The 20,098-nt window shown below is 50.4% G+C and overlaps 1 protein-coding gene across 1 annotated transcript in view; it reads right to left on the minus strand.

The window, feature by feature from the left end:
- The window catches only part of ZBTB16 (zinc finger and BTB domain containing 16), a 168,556-nt gene extending 149,561 nt beyond the window's left edge, over positions 1 to 18,995 (minus strand). Inside the window, exon 1 of the mRNA XM_090026714.1 lies at positions 17,349 to 18,995. Coding sequence (XP_089882840.1) covers positions 17,349 to 18,595 — 1,247 coding nt within the window. The 5' untranslated portion in view covers positions 18,596 to 18,995. The remainder of the gene's footprint in view (positions 1 to 17,348) is intronic.
- Positions 18,996 to 20,098: the final 1,103 nt, after the last annotated feature.

Consider the following 20,098-nt stretch of genomic DNA (forward strand, 5'->3'; position numbering starts at 1 on the left):
CTTGGCTATGGAGGCCCCCACCCCGGTCTTCATCCTGATATGGATCTTGTGGTATTTGGAGTATCTGTAACCAAAAGGGCCATTCTGCAGAAGACAAGCTGGCTTTTGGAGAGGGAGAAGGGGAGGAAATTCCACCTGCTAAATGGGCAAATGACTTCCCCCCGCTCCCCCACATCAAAGGACTGGGACACACACCACACCGCACTGCATTGCAGGAAACAAACACACGCATAATCCAGCAATGCCAAGGCCAGGGTGCATTAACTGCACACACACACCTGGCTTCCTCTATGCAGGCGCTCTGCTTATAGAGGTGAGGCGCAACCTTTTCACGTGGAGGTGTGCAGGTCACCTCTGTACAAAAATTGGAGCTCAAAGCCACGAATGGGTGGGACTAAACCTCCAAGCAAATGAGATGAGGCCCAGAGGGCTGGTGGGGGGCAATGTTTGCTCCTTGGTCTTCACCCCCTCTACCTGAGCACTTTCACAAAGTGAGGAAACAGAGGCTCCAAGAGGCAAATACCTGTGGCTGCACAACCAGGCATTGTGCGTGCCATTTCATGACCCCTTCTGCAATGCATGTTTTGGTACCAGGAAGCTCCTCACCGCTGCTTTCCACCCAAAGCTGGGAGATGATCCTGTACAGGGCCTCAGGAATGTGGGGGTGTCCCCTGGCCCCCACACCTTTCATTCACTTCTCCTTTGAGCCAGGGCTTTGTTTTTTAGCAGGTCTCCAAGAAACCATTTGGGCAGCCTGGAAGAAAAAAGGTCTGCTTCTGGGCATCTCCATTGCAACGGAGCCCGTCCACCTGCCCTCCGTGTTTGCAATGCTGAGTCTTGTAGGATAGACTGGTGCCAATGGCATTTAATAGGGGGTGGTGGAAGAGGGGAGATGATTAACACTGAAATGCAGCTTCTTGGAAAAAGGTGAGGACCCCACCATAAGTTCCCACATTACATGCGCCTCCAATCCCCCGCACCTACAACCTCCTTAGTTACCTGCTCCCGCTCTGGACACTGCACTGCTCCCACCTGGGAGAGCTGGCCTCTCAACAGCTCTGCCTCCAGCAGCGAAGCCACCGCTGCAACAGGCCTCTGCCCTGTCTGGCATCTCCCCAGCGGGCTTGCGAGTCGGAGTTGGCCGTCAGGCCGCAAGCTCCTCCGCCCCAAGGCCTTTCCAAAGCCTTCTCTGTTGCACTTGATGCATTTGTGGCACCACAGAGGGAACCAAATCTCTTCTCCTCCTGCTCCCGTCACCCAGTCTAGGGGCTTTTCCAGCCACAGAGCCACCTCACCTTAGAGAGCACCATCATTTCACTTGGCAAGGGCTCCGTTTCTCACAAGCTCCATCTCCTTCCCTTGTCATATGACACGCCAATCCGTAGGCAACTGGTAGGGGGTGCACATGCCCCCCTGGCAGCCGACACTGATGCTGTCAGTCAGGCTGATACCCCCCGACAGGGCCGCCACCGTCAGTGGCTTCTGCAGGTGCCCCCTCCTCCCCCCGATTCAGGAGGTACCAGCCACTCATGCGCCAAGTCCACAAGACCTGAGAGCCATGGTGCATATACTACCAACCCTTCTCTGCATTAGGTCCAGAGGAGGCCACAGCAGCTTTTACCATGCTAAATAATGCATTTACCAGTCCTAATTAATGCAAGAAAAAGGATGATATACATTTCTCTGTTGCCTTAAGTTACATCTGGTTAGACACTGAGAGAGGAGCAGCCTCTAGCTAAAGGGTCAGATAAGCTAAAAATCAATATAAGCAACTGCCTCTGAATCCTTTAAATCAGAAACCCCCATTTCCAAACCCTCCCTAGAGCTGGAGGAGATGGAGCAGCCCAGGCGGCAATACCTGTCTGTACCGGGCGCCACTACCACGGAAATCCCAGCCGGGCTGCGCACCTGTGCCCCAGCTGAACTAGGAGGGGAGGGAAACCCTAAAAAAGAGGAGGACACTCTGATCCAAGTACTTCACCTCAGTCCTGCCCAGCTGTGTCTGACCTGGCCCTCCACGCCACGCACTCGGCTCAAAACGGAGCCGACCGCAGCCGGCCTCATCCTCCATTCTGGAGGTACTGCTTGCTTGACTCATGCTCTGGACAGACGAAATGTTTCCTGCCATCTAATACTGGCATAAGAAAAAGCAGCTGAAAAAATTACACAGATCCCTAGCCTGGGTCAGCTCCATCCACTCAGGTGGAGAATTTGCACCCAAAAGAAGCAGGGGTCAAATCAGCGGGATTCTCACTGGTCGGTTTAACCTTTGTGCGTCTGCATCCATCCCAAAGCAGCCATTTACTACAGGGTAACAGGGTGCGGGGCTGAACGACTGGAAAAGCTGCTCCTCTGCTGCCTAGCAGTGAGGAACAGTAACAGCCACCTGCTGCATGCAGCTACCCCACAATCGCTGCTCATCTGTCCACACCCGGTCCTGGTGTAGGTTACAGCAGCACAAAAAAAACTGATGCAAAGGACATCCAGGTACATGCGTGTGTCCAGGACCTCAGGGACACGGAGCGGGATGTGCCAAGATGTGAGCTGGCCCCTTCACACTCCATCGCTCCAGTTTCACCTACATCTGCTTCCTTTGTCCCGTCACCCCCTTTATAGAGGGGGGAACTAGTTAAACAAGTCCAACGTATTTTCCTCTCTCTGTAATGATGAACACACGTTTTTCCACCTGTAGGACTAGAAAATATTTTGTCCAAAACCAAAATTTTATTTTAGGCAAGAAGTCATTTGCTCTTGGGGAGGGGGGCGGAGGGGGCGAGGGGAGGAGGGGCAGCTGGCTCTCACACCGCTGGTTTTGGCAGAACAGCTCCAAGCCAACGGAGCTGAGAATCGGTCTCCGGTCTCTTTAGGTCCATGTCCCCAAGGAGCTAAGACACCAGCTGCACTGTAGCTCACTAGGGTTTGCATTTGGAGCTCCCCTCCCCCTCTCCTCCCTTTGCTTTGTCCACCTCAGTCCCAAAGCAAAATTTCTGCGTGCACGATGAACAGAGCCAACTGACCGCGCGTTTTGCTTTGCTTGGGAGTCCAACATTAACATTCCCTTCCATATCGAAGCAGACACCTCTTTTGCAACACCGTTTTTCACCAACTGCCCAGAGTTCGTTTCCACGTTTAAGCAAAGCACTGGTTTCCATTTCTCCCCACGCAAAAAACATCCTTTCCAATAAGACATCAAAGAACTGGGCAAATGAGTGAATAAACATATTAGAATCGGGTGAATTTGACACTTTGAACCAAACACGGTTTCAAGCCGCCCTGCAGAACAAGCTCGTCCGCGCGCCTGTCCAAAGCTAGTGACAAGTCACGAGAGCCAGCAAGCTCCCTCCTCAAAGGCTGTCCAAGCAACAGAGTTTGAAGCAGAGTTTTATGCAACCGTCAAGTATTACTGGCCAGCGCTGACAAAATACACAGCTCTGGATCAGAAGGCTTTCTCCAGAAAAGAATCAACCCTGATACCCGTGATGTTTGCGGCATTATCGCTCGTTTCCTCCATCCAACCACAAGCGCATGTGAGCAGAGGGAAGGGGGACCATGGAAATGCATTTCAAAATAGCATTCTCAGCCAGCTCTGTGAGGCCTGGGCTCCTTTGTTGAGGTTAGCAGTTACAAGAGAGCTTGGGAAAGACTGGCAAATAGACAATGAACTGATATTACACAATGCCTTTTGTCTTATCTCTCCTACGCAAAGTCAGTTTGTATATGTTGCGTAGCATGCTACAACCACAGCCCATACCCAGCGACAGATAAGATATCCGTCACCGGCATTAGCTACCCATGGCAGCTAGCTGCAGACTCTTGCAGCTCAAGACAGATGCCCTGAAAGGGAACCAGCATTTCAGCAGTTGGCAAACTCTGAAAAAAAACAAAAGGAAAAAGAAAGAGCAAGTGCGCTGCACTAGCCAGTCTGAGGCTCTTCCTTTGCTACCAACAGCACGGGGCGATAGCGACCCACGTCGGAGAGCACAACCGTGGGACCCGGGCCAGGGGAGGGGATTCTGGGCGGCACGGTTTACTGCACGAGACAGAGCACGACTCCTCGCGCCATTTCATGTGGGGATGAATCCCCTGTGGATTCAGCAGGGACTAGGAAGCAAAGCGTACAGGTGGCACCTAGGGCTCCCTGCACAGATCAGCGCTCCAGGCTGTAGGAACAAACAGTTGAACAACTCCCTGGGCCATACGGCTGACAGCCTGAAAAGACGAGTTGGGAAGAGGAGAGTGGTGCCACCTCCACCACGTGGATGGGGAAACCAAGGTGCAGAGAGAACCAGCCACCTGCCCCATGTCACACAGGGCCTTTGCAACACAGCCCTCAACTGAACCCAGTTACAGGGGTCTGGGACCAGAGGGGACACGAAGGCCCACGGCCCTGTCTAGCGGGCAGCCTGCCCAGTCTCTCCTGCCATGACTTTGCTGTTCCCATAAACTGGAGGAAAATGCAGGAGACTGCCCATTATATGCCCCAATGCCAGCAGGAGCTATCTGGAGCTCTGAACCTCCCCTGCACCACAGCCCACGTCTCACAGATGGCATCCAAGCTGCAAGCATGTCTCAGCCCCTAACTTCAGCCACACTCATTGGGCTCAGTGCCCCTTACTCACGCTGCGGCTCCTTGCCCCACACACAGTTGCAGCTCCTAGCCTCCTACTAGGCTCCACACCCTTTCCAAACTCTGGGCTCCTTGATCCACTCTGAACGCCCTTGGTCCTGCCAACCTCCTTGCTGGGTTACCCACTAGGATGTGGGGCTGGGGTTAAGGCACCCCTACCCGCCTTTCACCGGGGAAGGTAACCGGCCTGGCATTTCCTCGGGGCTCCCACACCACCAGGACCCCACTAGGCCACCCATCCCCGGCAGGGTGCAATTTTAGGCCATGCCCAAGACCAAGAGCCTCCTGCTCCTACCTGCAAGATGTTTCATACAGCCTTTCAGCCAGGCCACGTTTCTGCCAGGCTACCAGCAGCAAACTGCTGTGCTTATATGGGCAGCCAGTGGTTTAAAATGGCTGCGGCAATCAAGCACCTGCTGGCTGCTAGACTCAGCCCTTAAAGTGGCAGGCAGTGCAAGCACACTGCCACAGCGATGCTCGGGAGTTTTGGATGACACTGGGCACCTGCCCACGCAAGGGGCTGTTTCTGGAAGCTGAAGGGTCTAACTAAGGACACTCTATACACATCAGCATTGTCATTTGTATCAGAAAGACAAGGAGGAATACAAGCACTTAGACTATTTGCATACTAGTCTGTTCATACAAGCCAAGCAGCTAACGTACATACAGCGTAAGCATTTGACCCCATCGGGAACAAAAAGTGCAATGCTCCTCCACTTCGCCTTCACCCTGCAATTACAGAAAGAGGATGGTTATAGGTAACCACTTAGGATTCCCTGGGTCAGCCTCCCCAGCCCACTGGACATCTGATTACAGAAGAAGTCCCAGCAAACAAAACCGAAACTTTTGTCTGGTAAGAAGGGAAAGTCTGGCACATGTGAGAGAAGCTGCAAACTGATCTGCCATCCTGAAAATCTCAGATTTACATGTGTATTCATATCCAAGAAGGGCAACAGAGTGTTTCTCCATCAGAACATTTGTGTGGCGCTTAAATCCCTCGGATATGTACCATTCACAGGTCTAGCTAGCACGCTCCCAAATTAGCCCAACCTGTCCTTAAAAACCATATTAAAAAAAAACCCCCACATAGTAAGCACTTTGCTTTTATTTATGTCATCAGTGGTTTCAATGAGAATGAATCACGCTTCCTCCTTAACACTTCTTTCTAATATGGTTTACTATAAATAATGCACAGAGGAAAAGAAAGAGAGAAAAGGAGAGGAAATTATGCTGAATATGGGCCACTGCAAATACAGGTGCCCAAAAAAGCTTTGGCTATACTTGTCAGCATAAGCATAAAATATCTTCTAGCAGCTGAACGAGCTCTGGACATGGAGTGTGCAGCCTGGAAGTGGGATTCAAAAGGATGTGGAGTCGGACGCAAAGAGGAAGGGGACACCTGGACCATCACATAGCTCTATGGAAAAACAAAAACCAGCAGGGTTCTGCAGGGGTTTACTCTAAAAACTAAGAAGGTGAACACCTGGCTCCACTGCTGTCAACAGCAAAATTCCCCGTGCAATTGCACCACAGAAAACAATTGGGAAGGATCAATTGGCAGTCAACTGATAGGCTTCCCTTGCAGAGAGATGACCCTCTGGGACGGCCCAAAAATGCTCCATAAAGACTATTTCTATTGATTGTAACATTCATTTGCCATAGAGGAGAGCTTGCCCTGCTTTGATCCCTGGGCAGATGTCCGTCATGGTTTTTATTCTGAGACTAAACACTTGAGCTCTGTCTTTGCCCAGCAGCGCTACAGACTCTGGCCTGTTTATGGAAACAGTCGTTGCATCCCCTGCTTGGCATACAACAAGCTGTGTGATGCCCAGCGTGGACAGGAGTAGAGAGGCCTTTTAACCCACCTCACCCAGGCTGCCAGGCCCAGTGCCATGTGTGTAATGCTCCACACACACCTGCGCGGCTATTTGCTGTCTGTGGCAGGAAACAAGGACTGGACTTTGTGGCGTTTGAGCATTTGCTTCATAGTAAAATAAACTCTCAAGGAGATACCACTGCTCTTTAAATAGCAGTCTTAAAGGTCTGCAAACATGACTGTGAGGTTAGCAGTCAGACACTCACGGGGGTACCTAACCTCCACGGCTTATTTGTCCCCTTTCAGATCATCTTCCCAGGCAGGTCATGGAAACAGTTTGCTGCTGTTCTTTCCCTTCATTCAATTCTTGGTTCTTCTGGAAGGTACCTGCTCAAAACGAGCACTCTTGCTAACATCCCATCTTTTCCTTTTAAAAATACATTTCTATGACAAGACATAGCAAGAAATGCCATTTCTACCCCTCAAACCTCTAAAGCAAACCTAAGCTGTATGTTCTGTCTCAAGGCTGTGTCTTAACCAGTGCTGGAAACCTCCCCCACCCCCAAAAAAAGTGTGCAACTCCCACAGGCTTGCAAGTTAGAAGGCCAAGAAGAAGAAAAAGAGCTGAGCTGTTATGTGTGCAACGGCTGTTTATCAGACTACCTGCTTTCTGCCATCAGGTGCTTCGCACGTCTTTGCGTCAGTCTTAGATACCTTCAACCCCCACACCGCCTCCCCACCAGTTTGTCTTTGTATATTGGAGAAACTGGCATTTATCAAGCAATCTGCTCCTCGTACATAGCTGAACAGACCCCAGGGTTATCAGTTGAACTGATATGCACAGATAAACGGCCAATCTCCCATGCCAGCACAGGTAAGAATGCAGTGAATTTAAAATCTATTGCTTCTCGGTCGTGACATTTTGGGCTAGCGTCCATTTGCTTTAAACAAATATTGTTCAGAGTTTTATCTGGATATGATTAAACAACGCGCCAAAATAAAATACATACATCCACAGGGTAAGGTCGAGGGGAAATTAAACCAGCCTCGTATCCTACCACGAGCTGCTTAAAAAACAGCTGAAGATGCTGCTGCAAACAAGTTAGATGGACCACACTGGACTCCAGCCAAGGGATGGAAGTTGGGCCAAAAGTGGGGGCCTTTCCCCTAAGCTTTTTGTTTGCGCTTACCCTGGCAGCGCTCTCCGTTAGCTAGAAAAAGATGGAAATTAAGTCTTTATTAGAGAAAACGTGTGGCCTGCAATACTTGTTATTCCTGAACTGTCTGATGTGTGAACTACAGGAGGAACCCACGGCGAGGCTCTTCCGAGCCAGTGGTCAGATACCGTAGCAGGTACCTTAGAGAGCATGTCTCACATGGATAAATACGCTAGGTTTTTGAATGTCCAAAACCTCTTCAATCAAAGAAACCGTCAGATACGTCAAAAGGTTTCAGCCTTTGTTTTATTTATTTATTTTATATGCGGATGACCCGTCTACGGTTTACCCAGTCTAACAGACTTTTCTTCTTGCTCACATGCTTCATCTTCTGTCCTTCTTTTATTCATTGTATCAGTTCATTCTGCTACTATTTTACTCAATCGCTCTTACTTAAACTTACTGTTCTGTAATTATGGGCCATTTCATTACAAAATTTCTAAAATGAAAAGCCAAAAAAAAAAGGTCATTATATTGTCACCTAATTAGCTCAGGCAATTTCCACAACAAAGGGGTTCTAAAACATCACCCAACTTAAAGTCACTTTTAGTGAGCTGCATTTCACCAGCAGTAACATTGTCAGCTATGTAAAAAACAAAAAACAACCCCCCCCCCCCGCCAAAAACAAACCCAGTGACTCGTGCTGTCAACAAGTTTGTTTAGATGTAATAAAAAGTCAGCAACTAAAATAGTAGGGTTTTTTTGCTAAAGTAGCACTGCAGCTGCTTGCCAACATTCCTGTGTGCACGTCTTTATCATTGCTCTGGTCTGTGGTTTGTTCAGACACTGCTGTATGCATTTGAAAAATATTGTTTTAAGGGTTTGTTTTTTAAAATGACCACAGCCCATCAAGCACTGGGGGAGTCAAAGGTTTCAGTTGCTTTCCTCTAGCTGTTCCTTAGCCTAGACTTCTAAGGCTCAATTTTATTTCATTGCTGCTATGGACATGTTTACATTGCTGCAAAAATATAAGAGTTTGACCAGCTATCCGGATTTTTTTAAGGACAGGCCCTAAGTAGCTGCAAACGCGACACAAACAATCTGCTCAGTCTTAAGATCCACATGCCTGTGCACCAGGACAAGCCTTTTGCACTTTGTTGCAAGGCTCAGTGTTGGAGGAGTTTGCAGACATTCAGAGCCAGCCCCTACATCTCTTTGGTAAGGGAGTGACCGATGCCAAACGAAGAATTAAACCTACTATAAAGCACTTAGCTGCCTAACACCAGGCCAGAGAAAAAAATTGTAAGAAGAATGACACAATCCAGGACTGCCCAGAAAGAAAGAATGAATGGAATAGGCTAATTTACACAGGAAGTGAGCACTTACCAGACCCTTCATCCTAACACACAAAACCCTCTGCCATATCTGGAAGCAATTACATCCAGTTAACATGATCTGCCTGCCACTAAAATTAACTGCAAACAGAAATATTTTTCACTTTTGCAACAGGAGATGCCATGCCCCTGTGTTGGGCTGCCGGGAAATATTTAGTAATTACTCATTTAAAGTCTCTCTTGAAGCTGTCAAGGGGAGAGGAAAAAAAAAAAGTAAAATTGTTGCTAATTATGAACAAAAAGGAAAATGCAGATCATTTTACTATACACAAGGAAAACACACATACACATACGCAGCAGAACTAACTGCATCTGTATCACACGCACGCAGACAAGATTGTTCACAGACTTTTTTTGAAAATTATGGTGCCCTTCGGTGGCATTTCCACAAAAGGAGGGGTGAAAAAACCAACTCTGATATTGCCCTTGAAATACCACGCATGCTCTGCAGACCATTTTTCCATGCCATCAATGAATTTTCTTTTACCAAAATCAGTAGCCTGTTTATAGCAATGGCTATAAATAGGCAAGAAAATCTTACTGAGCTTTTGTATGGGCAATGAAATAAAGAGCAAGCTTTGAAAAAACAGATGCACTTCCTAACGGAATGCCACTTGATTTAAAACTTCAGCTTTCCACATGAAACCAGGAGCATAGGAAAACAAGCAATTTGTCAAGATGCATGTATTTTCTCTAACAACTTACAACATCCTCAGCACTGCTTCTGCATTCATGTGGAATAGTCTTTGCGGTGCTTTCAGATTTTACTTTCAACAAGTTGCAGAAGAGAGAGAGAGATAGAGAGAGATATTAATTATAGCGAAGACAAAAATCATACAGCCAGGAACAAAAAATAAAAAAAGATACAAAAGCCTTTTTACCATCATAAAATTAGATTTTTATTTACTGTTATTTGCTCTAAGAAAACAGTGTTGCAACATGTACCATTAAACAGGCTAATTAGCTGGCCACTAACAGAAGAGTCAATTCTTTCCCACAGCAACACCAAGAGAAAAAAAAAAGGTTTTTTCTGTGTTGGTATTACGTGGGTTACATCCTCCCTAAACGTTTCTATATTTTAAAGTGCAAAGCAGGGGGAAACTATTTCATAAGAAATGTAGTGGTGTTGCTTTCAGAAAGCTGCAACAGGAACCAGGAAAAATATCACCGTTCTTGGCAAGATAAATTTCAGGTTTCTGCTTCACGAGGCATCCCCCGCACTGCTAAACAAAGCGGGGAGGGACGGCTGATTGATTGAACAAAATGCTCGACTTAAAAAGCACTAGTCCACCTTCGCATGATGTTCTGTGTATGGAAATGGTTAAGTCCCCCACTGAATAAATCAAAAGTTCAAGGCTGCAACATACCACAAAGTATTCCCTCTTTACATATGACAAGAACCAGAGAAAGCCTGAAATCCCAAGCATCCTGAGCGGGGTCTCCGCTGGCGCTCACAGGTTACGTGATCAGGGTCAGAGCCGTGGACCTTAACTGCAACATTCATTTCCTGAACAGGGCAAGCTCTTTTACCCGTAAAGCTAATAAGAACTTCCTCGCATGGCAAGCTCAGACTGACAGAGCTACTTGTCAGTGACCACGCAGTAGGAGAACGCTGGTTTCTATTAACATGTTATGATGCCAGGTGCCACTAATAAGGTCCATCAGCAAGAAACAAGAGCCTGCTAAGTTGTCTTTCAAACTCTGGAAATAATCACTGTCAGAGTTCGGGAGATTTTTGTTGTTGTTGTTTGGCTTTGAGATCGTAGCAGAGTTTAGCGGCACATCAGCTGCCGTATCCTTAAAACAAAATTTTGAAAATACAAAAAAGGGAGGGGGAGGGGGGGCAAAACAAAACAAACACAGTTACTGTATCAGACTACCAAAATGAACGCTAATAACATCTCGCAAAGCACTTGGGATCTGATTTATCACATTTATTGCTTTAATGGTATACTGCATCTGTTTCTCACTGTGACACGTTGAACAGTGCCAATGTGCCTAATGGCATTAATATTACAATACTCAGCTAATCCACTCAAAGACAAATGGAGGTGAGGTTGGCAAAGGAACGGCCAAATGCAGTTACACTTTCCTAAACGGCTACTTAAGATATGCTACAATATAAGGTTTCAACTCCATGAAAGCTATAGATCAACAAGCTAAATGGGAAGATAGTTGCCAGGCATAATAAATGGTATGTACACCCTTAACCAAAGTTGCTTTATGGAAGGAGAGGAAATAAAAGGAAGAAACGGGATTATTAATTTGTACAGTTGTAGCTCTGGATCACATTGTGCTCAGAGTTGCACAAACCAAATGGAAAGGTGGTCCTCGCCACAGTGAGTTTACAATCAAACCCAGTCCGTTATTAAATACACCGAGACAAGTCTGGAAAAGCAGTCACGCAGCAAGCAAAAACTCAGCTCTGGGGCTGACTTCTTAATACTTGCAAAAATGCTCAGCTCCTTTGAAAGCTACATTAATGACTCTTTCTTCCAGAGGACTCACCACAAAACTCAGCATTTCCGCTGGAAAACCAGTGCCCCAAAATGTACATCATCTTCACCAAATGGGGCACAGACCTATCCAGAAACTAAGGCAGGCATTGTAGATAGATACCACCTCTACCATCTCACAAGAAGTCAGGAGGGACATGGGATCCCAAGCACTAATTGGAGACATGTCACACTGGAGAGATGGGGGGTCGACTGCCCGGCCACATCCCCACCTTTTCCTCATGCGGACTTTGGTATTAAAAAGATATCATCGATGAAAGTGGCTTCCAGGGGCACCAAAATAAGCTACTTTCTTCTACCAGGAAGAGTGACATTCATCTCAACCATTAAATAGTCAATACGACTGCAGATGACCCCATTGCCATGCTCTCATCTCTCCACTGAAGTCATTTGGAACGTCTCTGTGCCTCAGTTTCCCACACCCAAAAGGCGAGGGGGATGCTAGGATTTCCCCATCAAAGTGCCAGGTATTATTTAGGCCATTCTTCAGCAAACATGCGGGAGAAAGAAAAAAATCTCAAGGCCTCCTGGCTCCCAGCCCTAGGCTTAATCCACCAGCCACATGGTTTTCGGGTGGTAGCTCAAGCGTGAAATCTTCTAGGTCTTTCAAAATTCAGACATGGATTTTTCTTCCCTCCTCAGATGGGACTTCCCCACTTGTTCTTACTTTCCATGGGCACCCAGAAAATGAGATGTCTGTGGTCTATTTTCAAGGTATTAAAAGGAAGCCCAGCATTCGGAATAGCCCATCTGGCTTCTCTCCTCCCTAGCCTCACGAGGACGTAGTTATAACACGCTGGTGTTCACAGCGCTCCTTCACACAAAGAGCTCCACAACACCACAACGTGCATAAAATACTACAATAACTTAAAGTAATCGTTAAGATTCCCGGTGACCATCAGGGTCTTGTTTTGTTGGGTAACAATCAAATAAGCCCCATCCCTCCGACCCCCTGTACCTGAGCAGTCCTATCGAACTGACAGGTTAAGCACGTGCCTAAATGTTTGCAAAATGGGAAACGGGGGGAAGGAAAAAAAGCATGCAAGAACAAGACACAAAGGTGGGAAGGGAATACTTCTCAAATAATCAAGTTGATAGATCCAAGCTACACCTGTATTGCCCCACTGTTTAAAGAAATCTAATTTTAAATATAAAAAAATCAAGCCGCTAAGAAGGACAAGTTTTAAATGGTTTGGTTTTGTGATAAAAAATTTAAAAAGGAGTTCATTTCAGCAGTTTAGGATAATAGCGTTTTCAAAATTCATGAGTGTTTTCTCCCCAGTCCAAATAAAAAAAAAAAAAAAAAAATGTTGAACTCTAGCTTTTTTCCCCCTGCAATTAGAAGCTACAATCAATACCAACATTAGATTAAGTTTGAACTTTACTGAACCTAGAAGGAAATCTTTTATAAAAAAAAGAATAAAGAGCCACAACTCAATACACACTCAATTAGTCAAAATCATAAGATCAGTGAAGAAGAAAAAAAAAAAAAAAAAAAACGATCGTAAAGCAGCCTATAAGTTCTCAAGCCTGGTAGTTCAGCCGGGACTCCAAACCAGGACCCGAGTAAACAGAGAGGCCTGTACTCGTGCAGCTCCCAAAAGGTCAAAATGAGCTGGTTTTGAGACAACCATATTATGAAATATCTTACGATGACTACACCAGGAGACCACGGATGGCAGTTGTGACTCAGTCATTAAGCGGGGTCTCAGATCTCCATTCAACCCCCCCACACCCTTGATCTGACCTTGAGCAAGTTGCTCCTTCTGTGCCTTGTTTCTTGTAGTAAAAAATAAATAATAATAATTAAAAAAAAAAAAAAAAATCAAGCTCGCAACACTTACTTTTTTCTTTATCTGTCTGGGTGACTCAGTTGTGAACCCTTCCAAGTCGGGGCTGCTTTTTACTGTGCGTTTGTCCAGGGCCCATCACAGTGGGGGCATGATCTGGGGAAGGCTTTTAAGCGTTTTTCTCATATAAATTTAAAAAATTTAAAATCAGCCAGGGTGAGTTTTGCTTTGCACCCACGTTATTCTCTTTAAACTGTGTTACAAACCTCAAAATCCTACTAGTTCCCATCAGCAGCAGACTAGCAACATCTCGACAGCAATCCTGACCATACTATTTGGTGATGAGGCCATCCAGAGCCTGCAAAACCAAAAGGAAAGTAATTCTCCCCAAACGGACACTGTCATCCCCAAGCGCAGCTGCTCCTGCCACACGCAGCGAGGCGCTTTCTTGACCACCTAAAAGACCTCAGTTCCGATTCACAAACGCAGCAGGGGCAGACGGAAATACTTGCTAACCAAAACCGATGCAAACGACCCCTTCATGCTCAAGGTGAGGCCCTGTCCAAAATAGAGCTGGGAGGAAAGACACCCCACCAAAGGGGAGGTGGGAGGGAACAGAAGAAGCCACTGACATTTATTTAGAGCTCCTGCTCGAGCTAAAAATGAACCTGCATTTGACAACTCGGTGTTCACATCAAGTTTAGAAAACAAAACCAAAACACATGCGAGTGCTGGAAGCAGGGAGCAAACCGCTACAGTGCAGCTGCTTCAGCACCACCAAGCCCTACTCCTCATGAGACATCTCTTGCTCCCACTGAGCAGTCGATAGCAAGCATCCCATTGACTTCAAGGAAAAGGAGCAGCAACTCTTGGAAGCTCTGCCAGCGACTTTGGTGGACCTCTGCCCTTCAGTGAGATGACTTCCTCAGACCAAGTCTGCTCTGAAGCTGATCCCAACTCACTGGGAGAGCTGCCATTAGCACAAGGAGAGTTGCTAGCCCTAGAAAAACCAGAAGCTGCTATCTTCTTCCAGTCCAGTAAGTGAGCGGGTGTTTTAGGGATTGACCCTTCTAAGCCTGCTCTGAGCACAGCGAGATGAGCTCAGTGGTAAAAAACCTCAGCCCTGCACAAATAAACTTCCAGTCTTGCCAGCACTGGTTAATCCGTTTCCAGGGACAGATGACAGGTGGCAAAATTCTCACTGGGGATGCCATGCGATAGCTTCCTAAATAACCCCTCCGCAAAATACCAAGATTTCCCATTTCTTTGGCAGCAAAGATTATAGCAAGGTCGCATGGCAACATGTCTACACACCTGATGCACTGGTTTAGAAGTATGGGTTCAAGTTCTTTAGTGAAGTGTGCCCAAGCTGGCTGAAGATTGCGTATATGCATTTATCTTGCACCGATAAATGAACCAATGCAGCTAGCAGGTATCAACAAAGTTGAAATCAAATTAAGAACCTCCGCACGAGCTTTGGTATCTGTTTAACTCAGTTGGCTTTAAAACGACATTGTTTAAGTTGTTCAACTTGGAGCTTAGGCTAGACCCGAGACCTCATTATTGTACATAACATACTGGAGTGCACTGCAAATATAAATAATTTAAAAATAAAGGCTGCAACCCTAGCAACTGCTGTCTAAATGGAATAAAGCCCATCTCACCATGCAGAAAGCTGGTTCAAAATATGTGCCCTCTTATTCATAACATGCAGTCACTCACAAAGGGCCTCCTAATCATCTCTGTGAATTCGGGTGGGTTTAACTTTCCGCTGAGCCCTGGCTCAGACGGAAGGCTATTGATCAGCAATGGGAACTCTAGAACAGGCTCTGCATTAAAGTTCCCAATTTAATCCCTGCCAAGTTGTCCTCTTGCAGAGTTTCTAAAATAGTTCCTGTGGTGTGGGCAGGAGCATCAATTGTTAGTCTTTGTGTTTCAGGAGGGAGAAGAGGCAGCGTCTGAGCGCACGGCAGACAGCCACGTTAAAATTCTCCCTGCGCCTTCATCTCAGCTCCCGGTCAATGGTGTCCAGCCTGCATCATTTTATAGCAAGCAAACAATGCCAGACCCTCAGCTGATGCAAGTCAGCAACGCTTGAGCTCCTGCTTACACCCGCTGAGGATCTGGTCCGAGGTACTTATTTTTTGATTTTTATGTAAGAGAACAGAAGTACAATTCCCATCGATTCTCCAGGAAGTTCTGCTTGTGTCCTCTCAGTACCCGGGCCAGTACTCCCACCTATTTGCTTAAATGCCGCGTGTATTACAGCACACGCTCGCATATTAAAATCCCAAGCCACACTAAGACGTTATGTTAGAAGTGTCTCGCAAGCCCGCACAAGGATGCAAACCCCGGAGTCAAGGCTGCCGGTCTGCACTTAAAATGTAACAGGTTGAATAGAGGATTGTTGTTCGGAGGCCCCGCATGAGCTGCGGATAAATCCTGCCTCATTTACCGAGGGCAAGCTCTAAACGCAACAACAACAAGAGCCGGGGCAGAGCGGCTCTCCCGCCCTATCGGCAAGGCAACAATATATGCACAGGCAGAGCCTCGTGTGGATATCATGTACGTTAGGAACTAATTAAACTTGTTGGTTCATTAAAATACTGAAAGATGTTCGGTTTGAATACTCCAGAGAAGCTCCCAGATTTCCTGCGCTCTTCATTTGAATTCCAGGAACAGGAGCCCAAACCGGCCTTCTCCCTCTGATGTCCTACGGGGCGAGCTCCTTGAACCCATTTTCATGCCCACCCCCCATGAACAGCGTGGCCACCGCGTCCCTGTTCCCGAGCGTGCCGTGCTCTCCCTGGAGTACAGGAGGCATAAAGGCTTGCATTCGCAGCGTAACCTGAGGCCAGCTGGTCTGTGATTACTGCTCCCAAATTCAGCTGGGGTCCCCGTTCTTACTGCTCCCGGCAGGCGAAGCCCTGACCCCGCAGATGGATGCTCACAATCGGACCTCTTTACCGCCCCAGCAGGCCCCACTTAAGTGAGCACAGCAAGCTCCAGCATTTCTCAGGGCAGATGAATGCACCTGACTGGGCCCCGGCTGGCTCCGGAGAAGCCCCCGGACCACGCTCACGAGACCCATCTCAAGCAAAGGTGAAACTCTAACCTCCTTCAAAATGGACCTGAACCTAAGAGCAACTCCACTGAGTTCAGCACACGTCCTCTGACCTTACTCCCGAGGGGCTGGACTCAGAGCTGGGCTCTGTGGCATTCGGTCCAGAACCCAGAGATTAAACATTGCCCAAGAGGTTGCTCCCGGGGAGAGGAGCAGCACCGCCAGACTGGCCTGGAGTCAGAGCACAGATCCAGGAGGCACAGCAAGAAACATCCCAAAGCCGACTAAGCAAGATGCAAAAAGCCACAGAGGTCTCACCCAAAAACAACAGTGTGCGCACACACCCCAATCTGCAGTCAGATGCCCAGGCTAAGTCCCTAGGACAGCAAGCAGACAGACCGCTGAGTTTCTGATCACGCATCTGCCTAAAGCAGCAGGCGCTAGAAGTGGGAAGGAGATAGATACCTGGGGCAAATTCGGATTTGGCACGAGACAGCACTAGCCACGCTCCCAGGCAGCATCAGCCTGGGAAGCTGGTGGGGAGCCTGGACCAACTCTCAGCAAATGAGCAACATCACAATCCTTTGTCAGGCCATTCCCTGCCTAACACGCGGTCCACTGCCAAATCGTTGCCTGCTGCAAACATACGGTGCAGCGGAGAGGGCCAGCAAAACGCCTGGGCAGCACACGCGGTCCCATGTTTGACGACCGTAGCGGGGAACAACACGACACACGGCCTTGGCACCAGCCCTCTCCGCACAAGGGCGAATCGCATCCACAGGGGATCTGTCTTCCATGACACAGGCCGCAACTCTCCAGCACAAAATCCACTCACCACCACAAAACCACCCCCCTCCCCCCAAAAAGCCCTGTGGATTGTGCAACAGAAACCGGGGGGGGAAAAAGGGAGAAAATTGCCAGTCGTGGCAGGACGCGAGGAGAGACCCGACGCCACGTCGAGGAGGATGCAGCGGGAAGACTCACCTGTGTTGCTCGACCGTCTCGTTGTCCGGCAGCTCTGCCCCGCACACGCTGCACTGCTCCCCGACGGCTCGGCTCTCAGTTTTCATGCCGGCGGCCAGCTCGCCGAGCTTGCTGAACAGTTCCCTCTGGATAAAGCCTTGGGGCAGAAGGCCCCCGTAAGCACTGAAGTCCATGGACACGGCGAGAGCCGGCTGCACGTGCAGGGCAGAAGTCATGGAGGGCGGCACGCCGAGCACAGAGTCAGTTTTGTGATTTGGTAGCACAGAATAGACGCTCAGGGGCTTCTCGCTCTGAGAAACCGACTGCTCCCCTCCGAGCGGCGCTCCCTGGCCCGCCTCGGGGGGCTGCTCCGCGTTCTCGTCGCGGACATAGTGCAGTTCGCGGGCACTTGTGATAACACTGCTACGGGTCGGGGTCCCGGGCCCGTCCTTGCTCTTGTCGTCGGGCTTGTCCCCGCCAGAAGTGCTGGACTCTGCCGTCCGGGGGCTTTCGTGGCTGGAGGCTTCCTCGATTTGCATCGCTTCTGTTTTCACTTCGGAGAGGCTGGGGTGGCGGCCGCCGACGGAGCGCAAGTCCTCGGAGGGGTTGTGCTGCAAAGCCCCTTGCAGCAGCGACTGTCCGATGGTCATCAGGCTGTCCACGGCCGCCTTGGTGGGGCTCATGGCGGAGAGCCCGAAGGATGTGGAGACGGACGGGCTCTGCTCCACCATCGCCCCCGTCAAGCTGTGGCCGGCCAGGCTGGCGTAGCCGCTCTCTTCGCTGGAATGCTTGGAGATGAACAGGTTCTTGATGTACCTGGATTTCCGATCCTCCTCCTCCTCGGCGCCGCCGTCCGCCATGCTGACTTCTGCGTCGTTGTCGTCGGAGGCCTGGATGGTCTCCAGGATCTTCAGACACTGCTCCTCCAGGTACTCGATCTCGAGGATCTCCGCCGCGTACAGCAGGTCGTCCAGGTCCTCCACTTTGGCCTGGAGGCTGGCCGTGTAGGCATACTCCAGGATCTGCTGGAAAGTCTTTGGCGAAAGGAAGTCCAGGGTGTAATGCTGGCTGTTGCGGTGGAAGAGGATCTCGAACATCTTGCTGGTGCAAGCCAGCACGGTGCGGTGGGCGTGGAACTCCTGGTTGTCCACCATGATGACCACGTCGCACAGGGTCCCCGCCAGCCGCATCTGGTTGGCTTTGTGCAGCAGCCCCGTGGGGTGGCTGGGGTTCTGCAGCTGGATCGTGCCCATCTTAGTGAGATCCATGGTGCTCCGGAGAATCAGTCATGAGGGTGTCTTTCCCCTGGGGAGCGGGGCAGGGGCAGAGGCAGAGAGAGAGAGGAGCCCGTTAGGATGCGGCGGCTCCAAGTTTGGCTGCCGCCGGCGCGGGGAAGTTGCGGGCGGGCGCCGAGCTCAGCGCCGGAGCGGCGGCGGGCGCGGGCAGTTCGCAGTGCCCGCTCTCATCCTCCCCGGCGCCGCTGTGCTGGCGGGCCAGCAAATCACTGACGCTGCTGCACCCGCGTCAGGGCCGCTCCCCCCCGACGAAGCCTCGGCCCGGCTCCATCTTGACTGCTGGCGCCGGGCTCGCGATCCCGCCCGCCCGCACCGGCACCGCACCGCACCGGCCCGGCCCGGCCCGGCCCGGCCGCAGCCCCCGCCCCGCCCCGCCCCGCCCCGCCCCGGGCGCGGCCGCCGGCGCCGCCCCGTCCCGCTGCCGCTCCGCCCCGCGCGCCGCCCGCGAGCCTGGCCTGACACCTAGCTGCCGGACACCCGCGCCCGCCGCCCGCCGCCCGCCCCGGACCGCGGGGCGGGGGGGTCTGGACTAGAATGCACCGGACTACTCTGCGCCGCGCCGCGCCGCGGGACTCGGGTGCACCCGACTCGTCTGGGCGGCAGCGGACCGGGCTGGGGGGCCCGCGCGGAAATGCGCCGCACTAGTTTAGAGCGCGCTGGGGGGCCGCGCTCGGATGCCCCGGACCGGGCTGGGGGCCGCGCGGAAATGCCCCGGACTTGTTTGGAGCGGGGCGGGGCGGGGCGGGCGCACTAACAGGCGCCGGCCCGGGTGAGGAGGGCGGCCCTCGGCCGGGCTCGGCGCCCCTCGTGCCCCGCAGCGGAGCCGCGCCGGAGCCCCGGGCTGCTGGACAGCGCTTCGCCCGGCCGGCCTCTGCCCACAACAAACATGGAGGAGCCGGCGCTGCCGCGGGCCCCGCCCGCCGCCCGCCCGCACCTGCTCCCGCCGCGCCGGCCGCCTCCACTTGTTGCGCGCCCGTCCCGCGCCCGGCGGCTCCGCTGTCTGCCCGGGCCTCGCAGGGCGGACGTGCAACCCTTCTTCCTGCTGCCAGGGCCCGGGGCCGCGGCTCGAGCATTTGCTGGACTTTTTTCCTCCCCTTTGCCTGCTGCCGGCCCCGCAGGACCCGGTATTGCCGGAGCCAAAGCAACAGATCAGGGTGGCATGAGCACAAAGATACCCTCAGGGGCAAAGCCGTGTGCACGGGAGCTAAGAGGATGTTGTAGGGAAGTGTGTTGGTCATTGTAATGGGACTTCATGTACTTCGGGACCAAATGATAGCAGTCATTTAACGGGAGCAGCCTAATAACAGAGGCCTTTCTAATGCAAGACAAGAGGGCTTAGGTTATGCGGGAAGTATTACAGTAGCGCTCCCAGTGCTAGCGTTAAGGATAAGGCATCAGCTACACCCCGTTTTTCAGGGGTTATAACTCTGCGGCTTTAACTGGCAGCAAGCTGAAATCCGGCATGCTGTCTGTCAG

Source organism: Crocodylus siamensis, chromosome 14 (genome assembly GCF_052110815.1).
Source record: "Crocodylus siamensis isolate JL-2025a chromosome 14, ASM5211081v1, whole genome shotgun sequence".
Taxonomy (NCBI): domain Eukaryota; kingdom Metazoa; phylum Chordata; order Crocodylia; family Crocodylidae; genus Crocodylus; species Crocodylus siamensis.